General features: G+C 37.5%; 1 protein-coding gene and 2 long non-coding RNA genes across 4 annotated transcripts in view; 2 read left to right on the forward strand and 1 right to left on the reverse strand.

Annotated features, from left to right (window-relative positions):
• The window catches only part of LOC134871829 (uncharacterized), a 144,598-nt gene extending 141,548 nt beyond the window's left edge, over nucleotides 1–3,050 (forward strand). The window contains exon 3 of the long non-coding RNA XR_010166739.1: nucleotides 2,952–3,050. This is a non-coding gene — a long non-coding RNA (uncharacterized LOC134871829). The remainder of the gene's footprint in view (nucleotides 1–2,951) is intronic.
• Nucleotides 1,306–13,388, reverse strand: tmem248 (transmembrane protein 248). Of its 2 annotated transcripts, none has more exons than XM_063894757.1 (7): nucleotides 13,076–13,388; nucleotides 10,580–10,738; nucleotides 9,470–9,758; nucleotides 7,637–7,787; nucleotides 6,446–6,629; nucleotides 5,629–5,772; nucleotides 1,306–4,024 (listed from the first exon to the last, which is right to left on the reverse strand). In XM_063894757.1, exons 1-7 carry the CDS (start codon nucleotides 13,076–13,078, stop codon nucleotides 4,004–4,006), a joined length of 951 nt encoding a protein of 316 aa, XP_063750827.1. In that variant the 5' UTR covers nucleotides 13,079–13,388; the 3' UTR covers nucleotides 1,306–4,003. The 2 variants fall into 2 exon arrangements, with proteins under 2 accessions (XP_063750827.1, XP_063750826.1); XM_063894756.1 differs by having other exon boundaries at nucleotides 5,591–5,772.
• A 1,643-nt stretch (nucleotides 13,389–15,031) lies between these two features.
• LOC134871830 (uncharacterized) lies at nucleotides 15,032–16,136 on the forward strand. The gene is made up of 2 exons (XR_010166740.1): nucleotides 15,032–15,110; nucleotides 15,429–16,136. It is a non-coding gene; the product is annotated as an uncharacterized LOC134871830 (long non-coding RNA).
• Nucleotides 16,137–16,620: the final 484 nt, after the last annotated feature.

Below are 16,620 nucleotides of genomic sequence, written 5' to 3' on the forward strand. Positions count from 1 at the left end.
GTCGTCATGCGTCTCTGTGTGGTTTTCGATCTTGTTTTTGTGCCTCTTTTTCTGGTCGTTTTGTTGTAGTTTCTGTCCTCTTAGTTTCTTTCTATACATTTGTAGTTATTTCATCTCTTGGGGTCACGCTGTGTTCGTATTGTTTGCCTTTGTTGTTGTGTATTGTGTCTCTTTGTAGCTCTTTGGTCTCGTTCCCTCTTGGTTTCTCTGTGTGTACATTTTCTGGTCATTCTGTGTCGTTAATTTGTAAATTATTTGAGGATTTTTGTGGTTCTTTTGGCCACTTTACGTCTCTTTCGAGAAATGCTGTGACACTTAGCGCTCTCTATTCCTGTTTTTCATTCTTGGAGGTTATTTTGTTTCCCATTTTATGGACATTTTGGACACCTTTTTGCCTCCTTGTGTCTCATTTTGTTCTCTTTGTCCTCACATTGTGTCTGTTTATGGTTAATATATGTATCATTACGGTAGTTTGTTCACTCGTTATGGTCACTACGTCTCTTTCTGTGGTCATTTTATGTATTTTGTTGGTGGTTTTGTGTCGTTTTAGTTTCTTTCTATATATCTGTAGTTGTTGAATCTCTTTGTGGTCACTTTTTGTCTGTTTGTGTTCGTATTGTATGTCTTTGTAGCTATCTGGTCTCATTTTGGTCACATGACCTCTCTGTGGAAGTGTTGTCTCATTACGCTGACTTGGTTTCTCTGTGTGTAAAGGTTTTGGGTCATTTTGGGTCTGTTGTTTTTTTTGTAGATTATTTAGGGATGTTTATAGCTGTTTTTAATCACTACGTCTCTTCTAGACAGGTCACTTGTTATTCTCCATGGAGGTTATTTTGATTCCCATTTTAGGAACATTTTGGGCACCTTTTCGCCTCCTTGGTCACTTTAAGTGTGTTGGTGTTTAATATATGTCTCATTATGGTAGTTGTTTCACTCTTTTTGGTCACTTTGTCTCTCTTTGAGGTCATTTTGAGTCTCATCCTAGTGTTACGTGTCTCTTTGAATGCCCCTTGACCTCTTCTTACTTGCTGGAAAGATAAGGTCCCTTGTCTATATATGTGTTAAAGAAAAGCGTTAAAAGTGTGCATTGTTTTCTAAAAGCCGGTGCAATAATATACAGTATTATAGCACCAGTGTCACTCACTCCTACATTAACAGCGTGTCCTCTGCACTTCCAGCTTTTAATATTTCTACTCCCAGTCCCAGCTAAATTACCTCCATTAATTTCCTCTGGCAGATCATTAATCTCCCTGTCGAAACACTGGTGTGCGCTGGAGAAAAAGGACGGTCGGGGACAAAGTGATGTTGAACTTTAGAGACAGTTTATTTAAACTTTAATTTACAGCAGTTCCACTGGAGAGGAAAGAGGGGGTTTGATGGGTTTCTATCCACGGTTTGTACAGGATGCAGCTCGGAGTGCAGAAGGCACACAGTGGGCTTTATACTCGCCTGTAAGCGCTGCGAAAACCAAACAAAAAGGTGACATAATGGACGATGATGCAACTGAGGAGAGTATGGCTCCCGTTTGTACTCCAGGGAACTCGACGATATAGTGGTTTTAAAAAACTACAAGCTCCTTCTCTGTTAATGTGCACTTAACAAGCGTGTGATAACGTGTTTGGATTTATTTCCTGTAAAGCTGGTGTGTTTTACAATATGTGAAACTTAAATTAAACTGTACAATGTTAAGGCATTTTAGCAATTATAGAGATGCAAGTCTAAACGAAAGGGGAAAAATCATACAAGAAAAGGAGAGGAAGCAATATTAGTTGTGATGGTTTTGCAATAAAATGGCATTCTTCAATTTCCCATCTCTCACACACACACACACACACTTTCCAATAAGCTGCCAGATCTTCCCAAAATGAAAGCACAGGAGATAATGACTGAAAATATACAATTCAGGAAGACTTGTGCTAGCATCGATCGATATGAAAAAACACACACTCATCCTCCACGCAAATCAAACTGTAAATGTACAAAGTGTCCGATAAAATGTGGCAGGAGATTCATTTCTGCCACCAAAAAAAAACAACACAATTCAAGTAAAGACTGAATAAAATTAAATAATTGCTTTTAAATCACTTGGAATTGTTGCATCTTAGATTATAAAAAAGTACATTCAACAGGTACCAATTATGGAGAATCAAACAGAGGTAAGTCATCAGTAATTGATATGGAAAAGAATCATCAAAACAAATACTGAAGGCGGATTCAGACCGTTCTTACTTTAAGGTTAGGATCTCCTGTTTTCTAAGCACTTTTCTTTTCATTTATATTTATATTTCCAAACAGCACAGTTTACAGAGTTTGGTTAACAATATTTCTAATAAAAGATAATGTATTTTTGTTTCAAATCTGATGTTAATATTAGAACAATGATCGTTAAAGTCAGCATCGCTCTTAAAAACAGAATGAATGTAAGGTTATTAATTTGATCTTTGCAGCTAAAGTCAATTTTACAACAATTCTTGCATGAAAAGGTGCAACAATATAGACTCAAACAATTATAAAATGACACTTTAAAGTATTTCTTAAATACCAGATAACAGTCTAAATCCGCCTTTACCAACCTGAACATTTCCCAAACTCACTTCCACTCATTCACCCCCCATAGTGAGCCTCTGTACATCTTTACACTACAAAACATCCTAGAAAATGTAATGATTTAATCATAAATATATTATCATAGTTGCACAGTTGTAATTATATTCTAATATATAATCATACTGAACTCAAACGAGGTTTATAGAGTTCAATATCAGACTACATGTGACCGTGGACAAAAAGAAGGGGAGCCAAATGTGCAAGAAATCAAAAAGTGCAATCACTAACAAATAATGATGATTTTCTTCAAATAAAAGCACAACTACTTCATCATAACGTACGTTAACTCAAGGGTGATTGGACATTTAAAGGACAATAATCACAAGTCTCATTTCCAACCACAGGCTCATCGAAACTGGAGGAAGAAACAAAAAGAGGTGGAAGAAAGTCTGAGAGAAGATGATCTCCTCTCCTGTTTTCAGGCAAAGAAACTCCGCTGTAGGTAAGGCGAGAAAATGTTTCTGAGACTGTCTTTGACATAAAATCCTAGACGAGTGACAGGCAGCAAAGTAGGCCGGTGAGCGATGAAGCCACAGAGGAGAGGAAGGAAAGGCAGAAAATCATATTTTAAGGGACAATCATTTTTACAACGTAGACCACAGTTAGTGCCAGAGCTCATTTACGGCCATTAAAATGGACTAAAGTGGGAGAAAGGGAGTCCTTCACTTAACTTAGTGTTGTACTTAGTGCACTTAAATACTCAAATCCACTTTGCAGACACACAGGGACACGAATGGTTAATTTGGGGAAGAAATTAAATGATTTCGAGTTCAATTAAATAAACTAATTGCTTCTTTTGAACAGACCTTATGCCATCTTTGACTAAAACGCTCTATTTATTCTGTTTCTTGTTGAAGCTGCACACTTGAGATTTAATTATCGATGTGTCACGAGCATCCCTTCCCCCAACAATTATCTTTTCAATCAAGTTTAGTGCACTTACAAGTATTTCAAGTGACTAAATATCATGTTTTTGAAGCATCCAAACATTTACAGCCAAACCTCAATCAGAAATCTGTGATAAAAGCTGATTTGTTTTCTATCTTGCTCGGGAAATAAGTGCTATAAAAAAACGTTGTATGGTGTGTGGCCTTCTGCCTACTTACTGCATGTTTCCTAAATGGCACAAGGGGACTCAGGCAAAATAATAACAGTAAAAGAAAGGAGGTTTCGCACAGAATATCAGAGATCCTACAAATATTTACACGACAGATACAGGCACTTGTATATCTTTGGTTGGAAAAACCCAACATTGCAAGAGTAATGCATTCACAGAGCTGTTGTGTCCCTCACTGGATCTCCAGGGTTCACTAGGCAACTGGGATGTTTATTTATATGTCTTCTGTGTCTTTGTCCGTGTTACAGGTAAGTTCTGAAATAGCTCTCTGTTGTCTTTTTAACCCTCTGAGAGCGCCACCTGCAACACAAGAGACACGGCTTTTAGAGCAGCGTACTCCAGACAGAGTGATGCATGCAGACACACATTAATAAATCACACGGGCAGAAGAGCAGCGGATAAGAGCGAAGCGACAACATTAGACTCGTACAAGTTGACAGAAAAGGTCGGTTTTCAGACCGGCTTTTAATCTGAAATGTGTTTTGTTAGAATTAGTTTTTATGATTCAGGAATTCTAACAGGTATTTGTTTGTGTCTTTAAGTACATTTAAAGCGCTCGTTAAATAAAATGTATTATTATTTTTATTATCAGATCATTTCAAGCAAAGTTAAAAGTGTGTATAATTATAATATCAATAAATATCAATAATAATAATATCAATAATAATATTATCAATAATAATAATAATAATAATAATATCAATAATAATATCAATAATAATATCAATAAATAATAATATCAATAAATAATAATATCAATAATAATATTGATAATAATAATAATAATATTAATAATAATATTAATAAATAATAATAATAATAATAATATCAATAATAACAATAATAATATCAATAATAACAATAATAATATCAATAATATTATTATTATCAATAATAATATTGATAATAATAATAATAATAATAATATTAATAATAATAATAATTAACGGCATTTATTTTAAAGCTTTTACAAGTGCTCAAAGTGCTTTACATATTACATATATTATACATGTAATACATCAATACTGTGGATAATACTCACAGGAGCAATATAATTACCCGGCTTAATAACAAAAACAACAACAACAACAACAACAGCAACACTACCTTCCTCCTGCTGCTGCTGCTTTATACTAAAGGCTAACCGGACAGCAAACCACAGAAAGGCTTGTATTGTGAAGTCGCTTCAGAAATGAGACGTTGATCACTAAGGAGCTGCTTTCTCAGTTTTGCCCTCAAAGTTCTTCATGGTATTATAAAGGATGTCTGTCTGTGTGCTGCCCTCCACACACACGTGGTTAGTGGTGCCATTTCATTTGTGTTTTACATTTAATTTGAACTTCTTTTTATTTATTTGTATTTAATATTTGATTGAACATTTTTATAAAACTGTATATTTATTTGTTTTAATCTTTATTATTGCAAACTGTTACTCATATATTATTTTATTTTAAATATATTTAATTTGATCTTAAATTGGACTTTTTCTTTAATTGAAAAAAAGACATTTGAATTATTTTTATTGAATTTTGATTTTATTCGACTTTCTTTAACTTCCTATGTTTACATAAATATTTTAAATGTTATCTTTGTATCGTGAATTCTTCTTAATATAAATACTTTACATTTATTGCATTATAAAATGAACCAACTGTCCCTAAACCTAATTTCCCCCGGGGAAATAGTCTGCTTCTGATAAGTTTATGATAAAAGACTTAATATGTATTTAGCTTCTTAAGCAAGAAAGGAAATAAAGAAAAGCATGCATTACATGGAGAAGCCCATTGGACAGTTATCAGAGAGTCAGCAGAGTGATTGGATGAAGAGTTTAACCAATCACTGGTCGGTCGTTATTGCTGGAGCTACCTGTTCTCGTCATATAGCACTGCTGTTGTCTGCTGTACCTTCTCTGGGCAGAAGTCGGCGCTGCTCTGCCGCACTTTGCCCGGCCGCCCTTTAATGACCGCGTAACAGAACATAGTGATGACCATGACAAACAGGAAGTAGCTCGTGTGCATCAGGTGCAGGTTGATGAGGGAGCGGTCGTCCTGGGAGGAAGGGAGACAGAATTAGAGATCACAGGAGCTGCAGGTTTTTATTGAACTTTAAAGGCAATATGCTTTATTTTACAGGTTCTCTACACAAACTACCCTTAGAAACACTATCAGATCATGCATTTGTATTTCTGTAAATCAGTCAGTGTACTTGTGAGGGGATATTTTAAATACCACTAAATGGTCATGGTCCAATTTCTTAATTAAATGTTCTCCCTGTACTGTGTTCCCAACTTACAAGTTAAAAAATGTCCATTTGTATTTTCTAAATCTCTTAAAATCAAGAAGTTATTCATTGAAAACAAGTAAAAGAAGGTGATTGTTTTTGAGGATCATGTGTTGTTGTAATGCTCATTTCAGCCACAAGGGGCTGAAGTGCGAAACTCACCCATTCCAAGCATGGCTAAAATAATTCAGTTATAATGTATACACGCTGCACATAGTGTGTGTTATTACTGAATATGTATCTGTCTTTAATCCAATCTTTATACGCCACTTTTATTTTTGCCTTTTTCACAGATATTAAAAAGTAAATATTATCATTTTTTTTATGAAAAGAAACTTCTAAGATCAGATGGACGAGCAGATCTATTTCCCCCTCTCTCAGGGCTTCCGTATAAAATAGAACATTTGTTTCCTAGGAGAATAAAAAGCCTCGGGGACTCACGTCCGGCACGATGACCGTCAGCTTTGGGTTGAGAGCGTGGTACAGTTTCCCGATGGCTCCTTTGTAACACCAGAAGGGGTTGTAGTCCTGGCTGTACTTCGTGTCCGAGTCGCGGACGGTGGTGAACACCTTGTACCAGGAGGTGGCGTTAGTGTACGTCTCCGGCACGCAGTGTGGCGGCTGCCTGCAGGCCAAGACCAGGACGGGTGTTATTGAGCTGTTTACATCACGCTGCTTTTTAAGGCAGCAATTCATGCTAAAGATGGCGCCGTGCTAAGTGGCAGCAGTTCTTGATTATTAGATGTTCTTACTTAAAATTATTTATCTCAGTTTGTTCATTTTTATTTTTATTCCTTTGTATTTAACTGTAATATATTTGTAACTCCTGGTCCGTCTTTACACTTTCTACTTTTTCTTATTTGTGTATTTTTTTCAAATAATTATTTTCCATTTTCTGTTTACGGTGTGTTTTAAATATATCTATCCTATTATTACATTTCTATATATTTTTAACTCCTTTAATGTATTATTTGTGCTAATTCTTTACGACTATGTCTTTCGTTTTATTATTTAATTGAATTTGAATTCCACTTGCATTTAATTGTATTCTATTCCTTAATAGAACTCGTGCAATTCCTGTGAACATGCTGCTGTAACAAAGAAAATTCCCAATTGTGGCTGAATGAAGTGTATCTAATCTAAACTCTAGTTATTACATCTCTATCGACTACACTTTGGATATTGAATCTCACACTTTATCTCCCTCTTGATAAAATGGGACCTTTTATGGGGTATTAGTTGTCTTAAATGAAAGCAGAAGTAAGTAATCCCGTACAGCTGTTTGGAGCTTTTCACTTTTTTTATTTTGATGTGAGATTTTCTTCCATATCACAGACGTACTGGTTACTGGTAAACCTTTTTATGTTGTTGCAGAATTTGGTTCCTAACTCTGAATTTAGTCATCTGTTTGTTTATTTTATGCAACTTGAACATTTGTAGTTCCTCAGACACCCTATCACCATCTTTGTTTGTACGCAGTTACACCCAGAGTACGGTCAGAAATGATATTACAGCATTGAGTCACACACTACAGTATCTCCTCCCAGCTCTGTGCAGACAGATAAAGTGTGTCACAGTGTGTGTGTGTGTGTGTGTGTGTGTGTGTGTAGGGGGGGGGGGCAGTGGACTCACACTGTGACGGGGAAGATATTGCTGGCTGCACTGATGGTCATGCACGTGCTGAACACCACCTGCTCGCAGTGTCCGTGCAGCACACACTCGTCTGAGTTCCAGGAGACCGGCAGCGTGAACGTGATGTTTATCTCTTCATGGGCTTCCCGGCCTACACACCACACACCACACACCACACACCACACACCACACACCACACACACACACACACACAATGTGAGCATCTCAGACTCTAAGGAAATCAACGTGATAAGAGATGTTTTACAATAATCCAACAATAACATTTATCATAGTATCTCCTCACTGATACGCTGATCATTTCAAGGAAAACAGCAAGTCTTTCATGATGGATGAAGTTGACATCTCCTATATCTGTCTTCTCTACACTGTGAGCGTGCAGGAATATTTGCTGAGTGTAATTAAACTTTTGCTGATTTCCTTATTGACTTTGTTTCTGAGTGAAGGGTTCATGCAGCCAGCTAATCCTGTCAGCACCATAAAGAGAAAGACAAACAAGGGCGGGAAAAATGTTGGTAAATGCGGAGTATAATGTATGCATTGAGATAAACAACAGGAGGAGGAGGCATTTGAGGCGATAATGTCCAAAAGATAAAGCTCATCTGGAGCGGATTGATATCGGTGTGTGGTTCTGACTTTAACATATAAACCCATATTATCAGAAACAGAGCAAATAAAAAGGATCTTTTCCTCACATTTTTGTTAGAAATATCCACTAAAACTGCATAAATTGACATAAAAGTACACACTATTTTGTTGAAATATCTCCCTACATACTTTTACTTTTAAAGATGACATTTTATTTGATTTGCTTGAAGTCGATCCATATGTTTGTCATTTAAACTCAGCTGTAAAGATTTGTTGTTCACAATTGAGACACAAACAATCAACAAATACTAAATAACAATAAGGCATTACATAAAGAATAAAAACAGTGAGAGAAAAAGGTGTAAACTAAAGCCCTTTCACATAGCACATTATATGAGCGTTGCTTTCTCTGCGGAGCTTTTTACAGCAAACACACACACCAGAAAAACACACACATGCTCTGAGGACCAAAAGTAAAACACACAGCTGAGCTTGCAGCCATGATGAAAGGCAGTGGTCTTTACTTTTCGATCAGCTTGGCCTTTTGAAACCTCTCAGTGTGTAACGTCTATAGAACTAATAAAATAAAAGCAGTGCAAAATGAAGAGTGAATAGAATGTAAACAAAAGAAGATGTATTATGCTTGGCATGAGGAAAGTGATCAAGTATATGCAGAAAAATAACGCAAAGTTGGAGAGGAGCTCGAGACACGGCAGCCATCCACGGCGCCATCTAGCCAATGTTCATGATAGTTAATGTGCGTTGTGTCTTCTTCACTAAATAAATACAAGTAGAAAATGAATACGATGTAGTATACTGCTCTTAATATTGAGAGTGTGTGAGGATTGAATGTAGATACAGTTTAAATCCTTCATTTCCATACATTGTTCTTAAGTGTCATGGTGTTGAAGAGGTATGTGATGGGGAATTTAAGCTGTAGACGGATGGATAACAAGTCTACATAGAGAAGCACACACACAAATTAGGGACGGGATACAACCAAAACAGTTCCACTCTCCTTAAAGCTGTGGTTCTGAATGGTGTTAATGTTTACCTACAGGCTTCCCTGTTAATAACGAGAGGGGCTTTCTGTGATTACTGATTGACAGTCAGGGATTTCTTCCTTACCTAGGACAGAGTGTGTTATTCTGTATACAGTCTGTAAAGTCCGCTTGATATGAGGCTTAATAAATCAAATGTGTCTGACTGAAGAGAAAGAGAACCTACCAGAGAGGCCGACCTGCTGGCCCAGCACTGTGGCGTACAGGTGGGTGATATTGCGCGAGTACCCTCCGAACGGGCGCTGGGGGTCCAGAGTGAGGGTGATGGGGACCGAGATGTTGATGGGCCCCGAGTCCTCCAGCAGCAGGGGCACCTGGGTGCTGGACCGGGCCTGGCCGCTGGTCACCACCAGGCTGTCGGGTGTGGTGGACTCGTTCAGGCCGTGCTTTATCGTCTCGTTCTCCGACACACAGAAGTCCAGCTCGTTGAAGCGCAGCAGGAAGGTGTTCCAGTCCTGAAGCAGGAAGTGTGTGTTAATGTTTTGGCCAGAAGGATTTGTTAGGATTTACCAAACATCCAGTCCCCGATTTACACATCTGATTCATCACTGAAATCATATTGAACCTCATTGAAACAGGGGATGCACGAGGGCCGAGTTATTTGGAAAGAATGTCTTATTGCGATTATCTGGACCGGACTTGTCCTTCAGCAGATATCCTGCTTTATTTGCTACAAAATTGTGATCAATTGTTCAGCACTATCATGCACAAAACATATCTTAGTTAGTTATTACAGTTGACATCTCTATTACTTTTTGACTTATATATTCAGATCCACATGCAAATGTATGTTATGTTAAGGCTAACCCTAACTCTAACCAAAAGCAGACTGGCTTTCATACTGCAGCATGTGACGGGAAGCTGAAGCTCACTAGCAAACTGCATTATATCATTTTTCTCACATAGTAATTATGTTAAATACAAAACTTGACTCGACTGTTTGTCTTGTCTGAATGCACTCTTTACAGTCATGTAAATCAGAAGCAGGTGGAATGAGGGTTTTATGTACTGCATAGCTTGCACAGTGCATCAAGAAAACCTGAATCCCTATCTGTTATAGTGAGACAAGCTTATTTTAGCCTCCTACAAATGAAGTGGATGAGACTAGAAGCGATTGTATGGTTCATAGTGTAAATGCAACATGGTGCATCCTTGTGGCAAAAAGAAAGTCATAAAGTGACATGTAGCATCCGCACTGATGCAGTGTGAGAGACTCCTAATGGAGGAGCAGACCATATCATTATAAATCTTTTGAAGAACTTTGTTTATGACCCACCTCCGTCAACTCTGGAGACTTGATCTCTTTAATCTTGAAGAAATACCCGATGGTCAGGAAGGCGATGGCCACCGCACTGACGCTGATCATAAAGATGACCAGCGGGGGGCGGGTGTTGATGTAGCTCCTCAGGTTCTCTATAGGATTTAACAGGTACACCTGCATATGGACAAATACACAACGTCTTACCAATCGAGCCTTAATCTCATACACCTCAGGGGACACGCAGTACACAACAGGCCTTGACACATGATTCAAATAATGAAGTCCCAAAGCCACTTCTCCCTCCTAAACAAAGAATATAACTGCCTGTGCATTCACTTACAAGAATGGACTCTTAATTATGTAAAAGCTGAAGTTTATTTTAAATCTAAGACAGTATTTGATGACTGCTTACAGATTTGATATGGTTATGAGTGAGAAGGCAAATGGTGTTGTAGGCATTGTTGGGATTAAGGTTGATTAAATGCAGCATCTGATGCTCTAAATCTAACGTCATAAGTCTAGCTCTGTGTTAATGGCAATGACGTGCACAGGGTTCCTTTTAAGTCAAACTGGACAGGTTGGATTAATGAATAAACCCTGATTAATCAATATCCACACCACAATACATTTAAAGTCACAATCAGTCTCAAACAGAACACATTTAAGGCTTGTAACTCCTCTTTGGTCGAGTACCTCAAAGTATTCTCATGCTGCAGCAACAATTGCTTACATCTTTATAATTGTAAAGGCATTGATGGGGAATGGGTTGTTAGGGTAAAGGTCCTACACTGACATGTCTGTAGCGCTGTTGTTTTTAATCAAACGACTGTTTCTGCCTGTAATTATTCAATGTAAAGTTAGGGTATTATACACAATACAAGATGGACTGCAAACATGTCTTGCACTTAACCAGTTTCATACCAAAGATCCCAGTCTGTGTGTTATGAGAGGAAAGTAAAGATTGTCAATTAAAAGTTTTACAAACCAAAGTCTTCCATTTGTTTGAACTGTAAATCTCTCTCATGCTGACAGCTTTAAATAGTTTGACATGTGGTGAAGAAGTGTTTACTTTGTCTTAGAAGAACCATCACTGTTAGTGCCGGGTCAACATACTTTATAGCAGGCTGGTTTTTCAAGTTTGACTTGCAGTTGACTTTGTGTTTAACCTGGAACACAATACTAGTACAGTGCTACCCACCTTTTTACATACGATCAAATATTCAAAGTGCATGTGTGTTAAGGTGAAAGGGGTTTTGTGTATTAAGCTATGTTAACTTTTTCCTTTGCTTTTTTACTCTTGAGCTGTCCATTTCTCTAAAACACTTTTACTTCACAACATTTATTTAACCCCTTTAGTTTCTTTACAGATCTGGATTAATGATGGTAACTATAATCAGTCCTTGAATCAGACTGTAGTTCACCTGGAGTAAATCCAGCAGCTACCCTGCAGTATACAAAGCCATTCAAACTAGCTGCACCTTTACCAGCTCTGAGAACACTTTAATGATCAATCATTATAAAACATATCAGAGATATTATTCTGAAATGGACCAATCAGACAATGACTACTTTTACTGTCGCTACTTTAAGTACATTTAGATGAGAGTACTTTCTACTTTCACTGGAGGAAGATTTAGAATACTTTTACTGTGACAGAGTATTCCTACACTCTGGTACTTCTACTTTACTCAAGTACAAGACCTGAGTACTTCTACTTTTACTCAAGTACAAGACCTGAGTACTTCTACTTTACTCAAGTACAAGATCTGAGTACTTCTACTTTTAATCAAGTACAACATCTGAGTACTTCTACTTTTAATCAAGTACAAGATCTGAGTACTTCTACTTTTACTCAAGTACTAGATCTGAGTACTTCTACTTTACTCAAGTACAGATCTGAGTACTTCTACTTTACTCAAGTACTAGATCTTAGTACGTCTACTTTTACTCAAGTACAAGATCTTAGTACTTCTACTTTTACTCAAGTACAAGACATGAGTACTTCTACTTTTAATCAAGTACAAGATCTGAGTACTTCTACTTTACTCAAGTACAAGATCTGAGTACGTCTACTTTAATCAAGAACAAGATCTGAGTACTTCTACTTTCAATCAAGTACAGATCTGAGTACTTCTACTTTTACTCAAGTAGCAGATCTGAGCACTTCTAGTTTTACTCAAGTACAAGATCTGAGTACTTCTACTTTTACTCAAGTACAAGATCTGAATACTTCTACTTTTACTCCCAGACCTGAGTACTCTGAGTAGGGTCAACAAAGCCCTTATATAATGCTTCTGATGAAGTGGCGGGCTCCCTAACACCTCAAAGGGAGCTTTTTCTCACCAAATATCTTTACATGTGAAGGCTTTGCGTTTCACTCTCTGCATTAAAGAGACTGCATCCAGATGACAGGAGCTGTCACCCTTGTAGCACGATAAGCTAGCTACCAAGCTGTGACATATTTGGGTTTAAATAGCTGTCTTAAATGTAACAAAAACAACACATTCTCACCATGTTTTCTTTCTCTACGTCGGATGCTAGCTGGGAGGTTCGTTGTGCGCCACAATAAAACAGCAGTTGGGCTAGCAAGCTAAGCTAAAGCTAGCATGTACTGTTTTTGCTAGCTGCCCCGAAATCTAGTCCCTCCTGCTGAAGGCAAGGCTAAAAAGCAAAAGTCGGTGTTCGATGGAGACAGCCAGACTTTCAGCGTGAAAAGAACCACGTATACTCCTTCCCATTATTTGCTGTAATGGTTCACTGCAGCTGTGATGAAAGATCTCCTGAGTACAGTCTGGGTAATAACGTCAATACTGTATCTGGATCCTCCTCCGCACTGCGTAGTAAAAGCGTCGCAGCGCCGCCTTCCCGTTATTCCCGTAGAACGTGCGCAGGAAATTGGTCTACCATACGTTGAGTGACGTTCCAACTTACGCGATTTACGTAACTGTGTTTACTTTTTTTTTTTGAAGGTTAATGCTGCACTAATGTAGCGTGGGAAATATAACACTACCCAACACAGATCCCACAACACCTGTAACAACAATGCAGTAATGCAATGCAACGTATACTTTTATACTAGGGAATATAGTATTGTAATTATGCAGCTACTTCATTACTTTGTTATTGTTTCGCTATTTTTGTATAATATTACCATTTAAATACTGAATTAAAATGTTTAATTTGTGCTAACTTTACTAAATATTGTTTATATTTTGTCTTCAGCATTGTCTGTTTGCTGTAACTATGTATATGCACCCTCTGTGGGACCAATAAAGGGAACGATTACATTTCTTCAATGAGATGGAAATAATGTTATCAATTACTGAAGCAGATACACTGGATGTCATTATTACTTGAGTTCAACTAAACCTACCTATTGCAGATACATTACGACATTAAGAGTCTCAATGTGTGATGATGGTGACTTAAGTCCTCTTGATCTACAATGTTAAGGAGTCATTGAAGGCAGCATTACAAGGGACATTGTAATAAGGAATAGAGCAGGTTATTTTATTCTTACCTTTTATTTTTTGTATTATTATAATACAATTCAGATCTCCAAAATATGTGCGTGCAAAATATGAATAAATAAACAATCCTCTCTGGATTTAAAACGAAAGAATACAAGTGGAATTTCATTTTTTCTGGATTTGTTATGTTATATTTTCTTACGATTTCTAATAGCATACACAATAAGGGTGTGATTCAGCTGATTATAAATCTAGTAACTAAGCGGATTCTGGATTTTATCTTATGCAGATACAAGGAATACATTTGCAATGGAAATGCATCCTTTGTGGGGTGGATCTATTTTATGAAGTAGTTGCTCCGGTTCAGCAGATGGCGGTAGAAACCTCCTGCTACTTAGTTAAAGATCCACCTTTTATGTATGACCCCCAACAATCAGTGAAGCCACGACAGCCAATTCGGCGCAGCCCATGCTGTCGCCAATTTAGCTTCCGCTAATTGTGTCAAGTTAAATCAAGTCCAACCAGAGAGCTTCCGGAAATGTGAAGTATGTCCTTCAAAATAAAGCAAAATATGTAACCTGTTAAATCAAGAAATGCCTCACATGATGAACGAGGGGTGGGATTACGTGTGTGTGTGTGTGTGTGTGTGTGTGTGTGTGTGTGTGTGTGTGTGTGTGTGTGTGTGTGTGTGTGTGTGTGTGTGTGTGTGTGTGTGTGTGTGTGTGTGTGTGTGTGTGTGTGTGTGTGTGTGTGTGTGTGTGTGTGTGTGTGTGTGTGTACAAATGCATTTTATATATTTTGTAAGTAATCTCTGTTATCTATTTTTTCTATTTCTTATGCATTTGTAGTTGTTTTGTTTTAAAAAAAGAAAGGAAAATGTTGTGCTTTTGGTTGTAGATGTTGTGTATTCACTTCAGTAAAAATGTGATCACAAAAAATATATATATATTTACCTACTATTTTTGTCCTTCTCTTGCTGGAGGACAAGAGAAACAGAAGAACAGAAGAGCGGCTGCTTATTCGGTCTTCCAAAATGTCTTTCTGAGGATTCCTCCAAAATAATCAGGATGTGTGAAGTCACTACATAAACACATTCTATACTTTCACTTGCTCTCGCTTCATTTGAAGGGTTGTCATAGCCAATGTAATGCTCATTGTTACAGAACTTGTGTTGTGTAAGTATTATTTTGGGTTCAGTTGGCAGTGATAATGATGGCTGCATAATGCTGACCTTGCTCTTTGTCCCCTTATTTGTTTCAATTGTACTTGGATGGATTTAAGTTAAACAAATACATTTAAAAATGCTAAAGAGACGACGAGAAAATGAGGACACACCGTCAGTGATGTTAAAAATCTGGAACTGTAAGTTAAGATGTGTGTATCTTTGTCATTAGGCTCATGGGAATCCCTTGGTGTGATTGAAAAGGAATGCAGACTGTTGATTAGACACGAAGGCCCTCTGCCTGAGTCATGTGGCTGTGGTGGTAGAGGACAACATCGTCCTACATGACCTCCAAGCTGTGCACAATGGGGTCAATCTACTGCCTCAATCTCGAGGCCCCCCGCATTATGAGGTACTCCTTTGAACTCTTTAGAAAGCCAGCATCAAACCCGACCAGTGCTGAGCACGAATCCATGGAGCCCAGAAACACACTGCTGGGATATCACCTGTAAACATAGCTCCTGGAAGAAGGAGTGCCTGCTTTGGACTCATGTTTGTTCTGCACGCTGTTTTCAGCAGTGTAGTTTGTACAGTGCAGGTCATATATAAAACAAGCTACTGAGATCCTGAACACAAATGAATGCACATTTCAAACCCTCATTGAGAGTGACCTGTTTGTTTGGGGTCTCATGCATTGTTCTTATTTATCCGTCCTATTGTCAACTACAGTTATTTGGAAGTATGTAGTTACCATTTAACAAAGTTCCCTTTTCTTCATATTCAGTCAATAGATTTTATGAAACTGTTTGAAAACTGGAACCAACGTGAAACTCTCAAATGAAGCGGTTTTAAGGCATTATCTTATGAAATGATCTGTGATGTGAAGGCATGTTTATTGTATAACATTGCTTTTATTAAATAAATGTTATATTTCTCAACACACGGCTGCAAGCATGTATTGATATTAAAAAAATAATAATCAAATTAAATGTCAGGTTTGTGGGAAGAAGCTTCAACGGAAGGAACGTCTCAAATGTCACATGATGGATCACACAGAAGAGAAGCCTTTGAAGGCAGGCCTGAAAGGACGAGAGAATTCACCCAGGATAGGAACTGTCCTTCTCAGTGTGCTGGAGTACATGTATGTAAATATGTGTCAATTCTCTTGTTCATTAACGAAGCAAATTATCTTTGGAATTGTTTTTTATTTTTATTAAAACATGATAAAAGCAGCTGCTGTAAAGACACTCATAGAAAGTTCATTCATGCTAAATCACTCTTTAAAATTAGACAAGCTGACAAAAGTGACACAAATGAATGAAATTATTATTATTAGACTAAAACTAAAAAGAAGCAACATGTTGATAACATGCAGAAACTAAAGGAACAAAGAGGGGGAAAGCATTTCTTTCCTCCCTCCCTTT

This window comes from Eleginops maclovinus, chromosome 11 (genome assembly GCF_036324505.1).
Source record: "Eleginops maclovinus isolate JMC-PN-2008 ecotype Puerto Natales chromosome 11, JC_Emac_rtc_rv5, whole genome shotgun sequence".
NCBI classification, from domain to species: domain Eukaryota; kingdom Metazoa; phylum Chordata; class Actinopteri; order Perciformes; family Eleginopidae; genus Eleginops; species Eleginops maclovinus.

Bases quoted from the DNA above. Each gene is read 5' to 3' on its own strand.
- tmem248 (XM_063894756.1), bottom strand. The intron at 9,759-10,579 runs GTGGGTCATAAA...TTCCTGCTTCAG, and splicing joins AGTCTCCAGAGTTGACGGAG to GACTGGAACACCTTCCTGCT. The intron at 7,788-9,469 runs GTAGGTTCTCTT...TGTGGTGTGTAG, and splicing joins CCAGCAGGTCGGCCTCTCTG to GCCGGGAAGCCCATGAAGAG.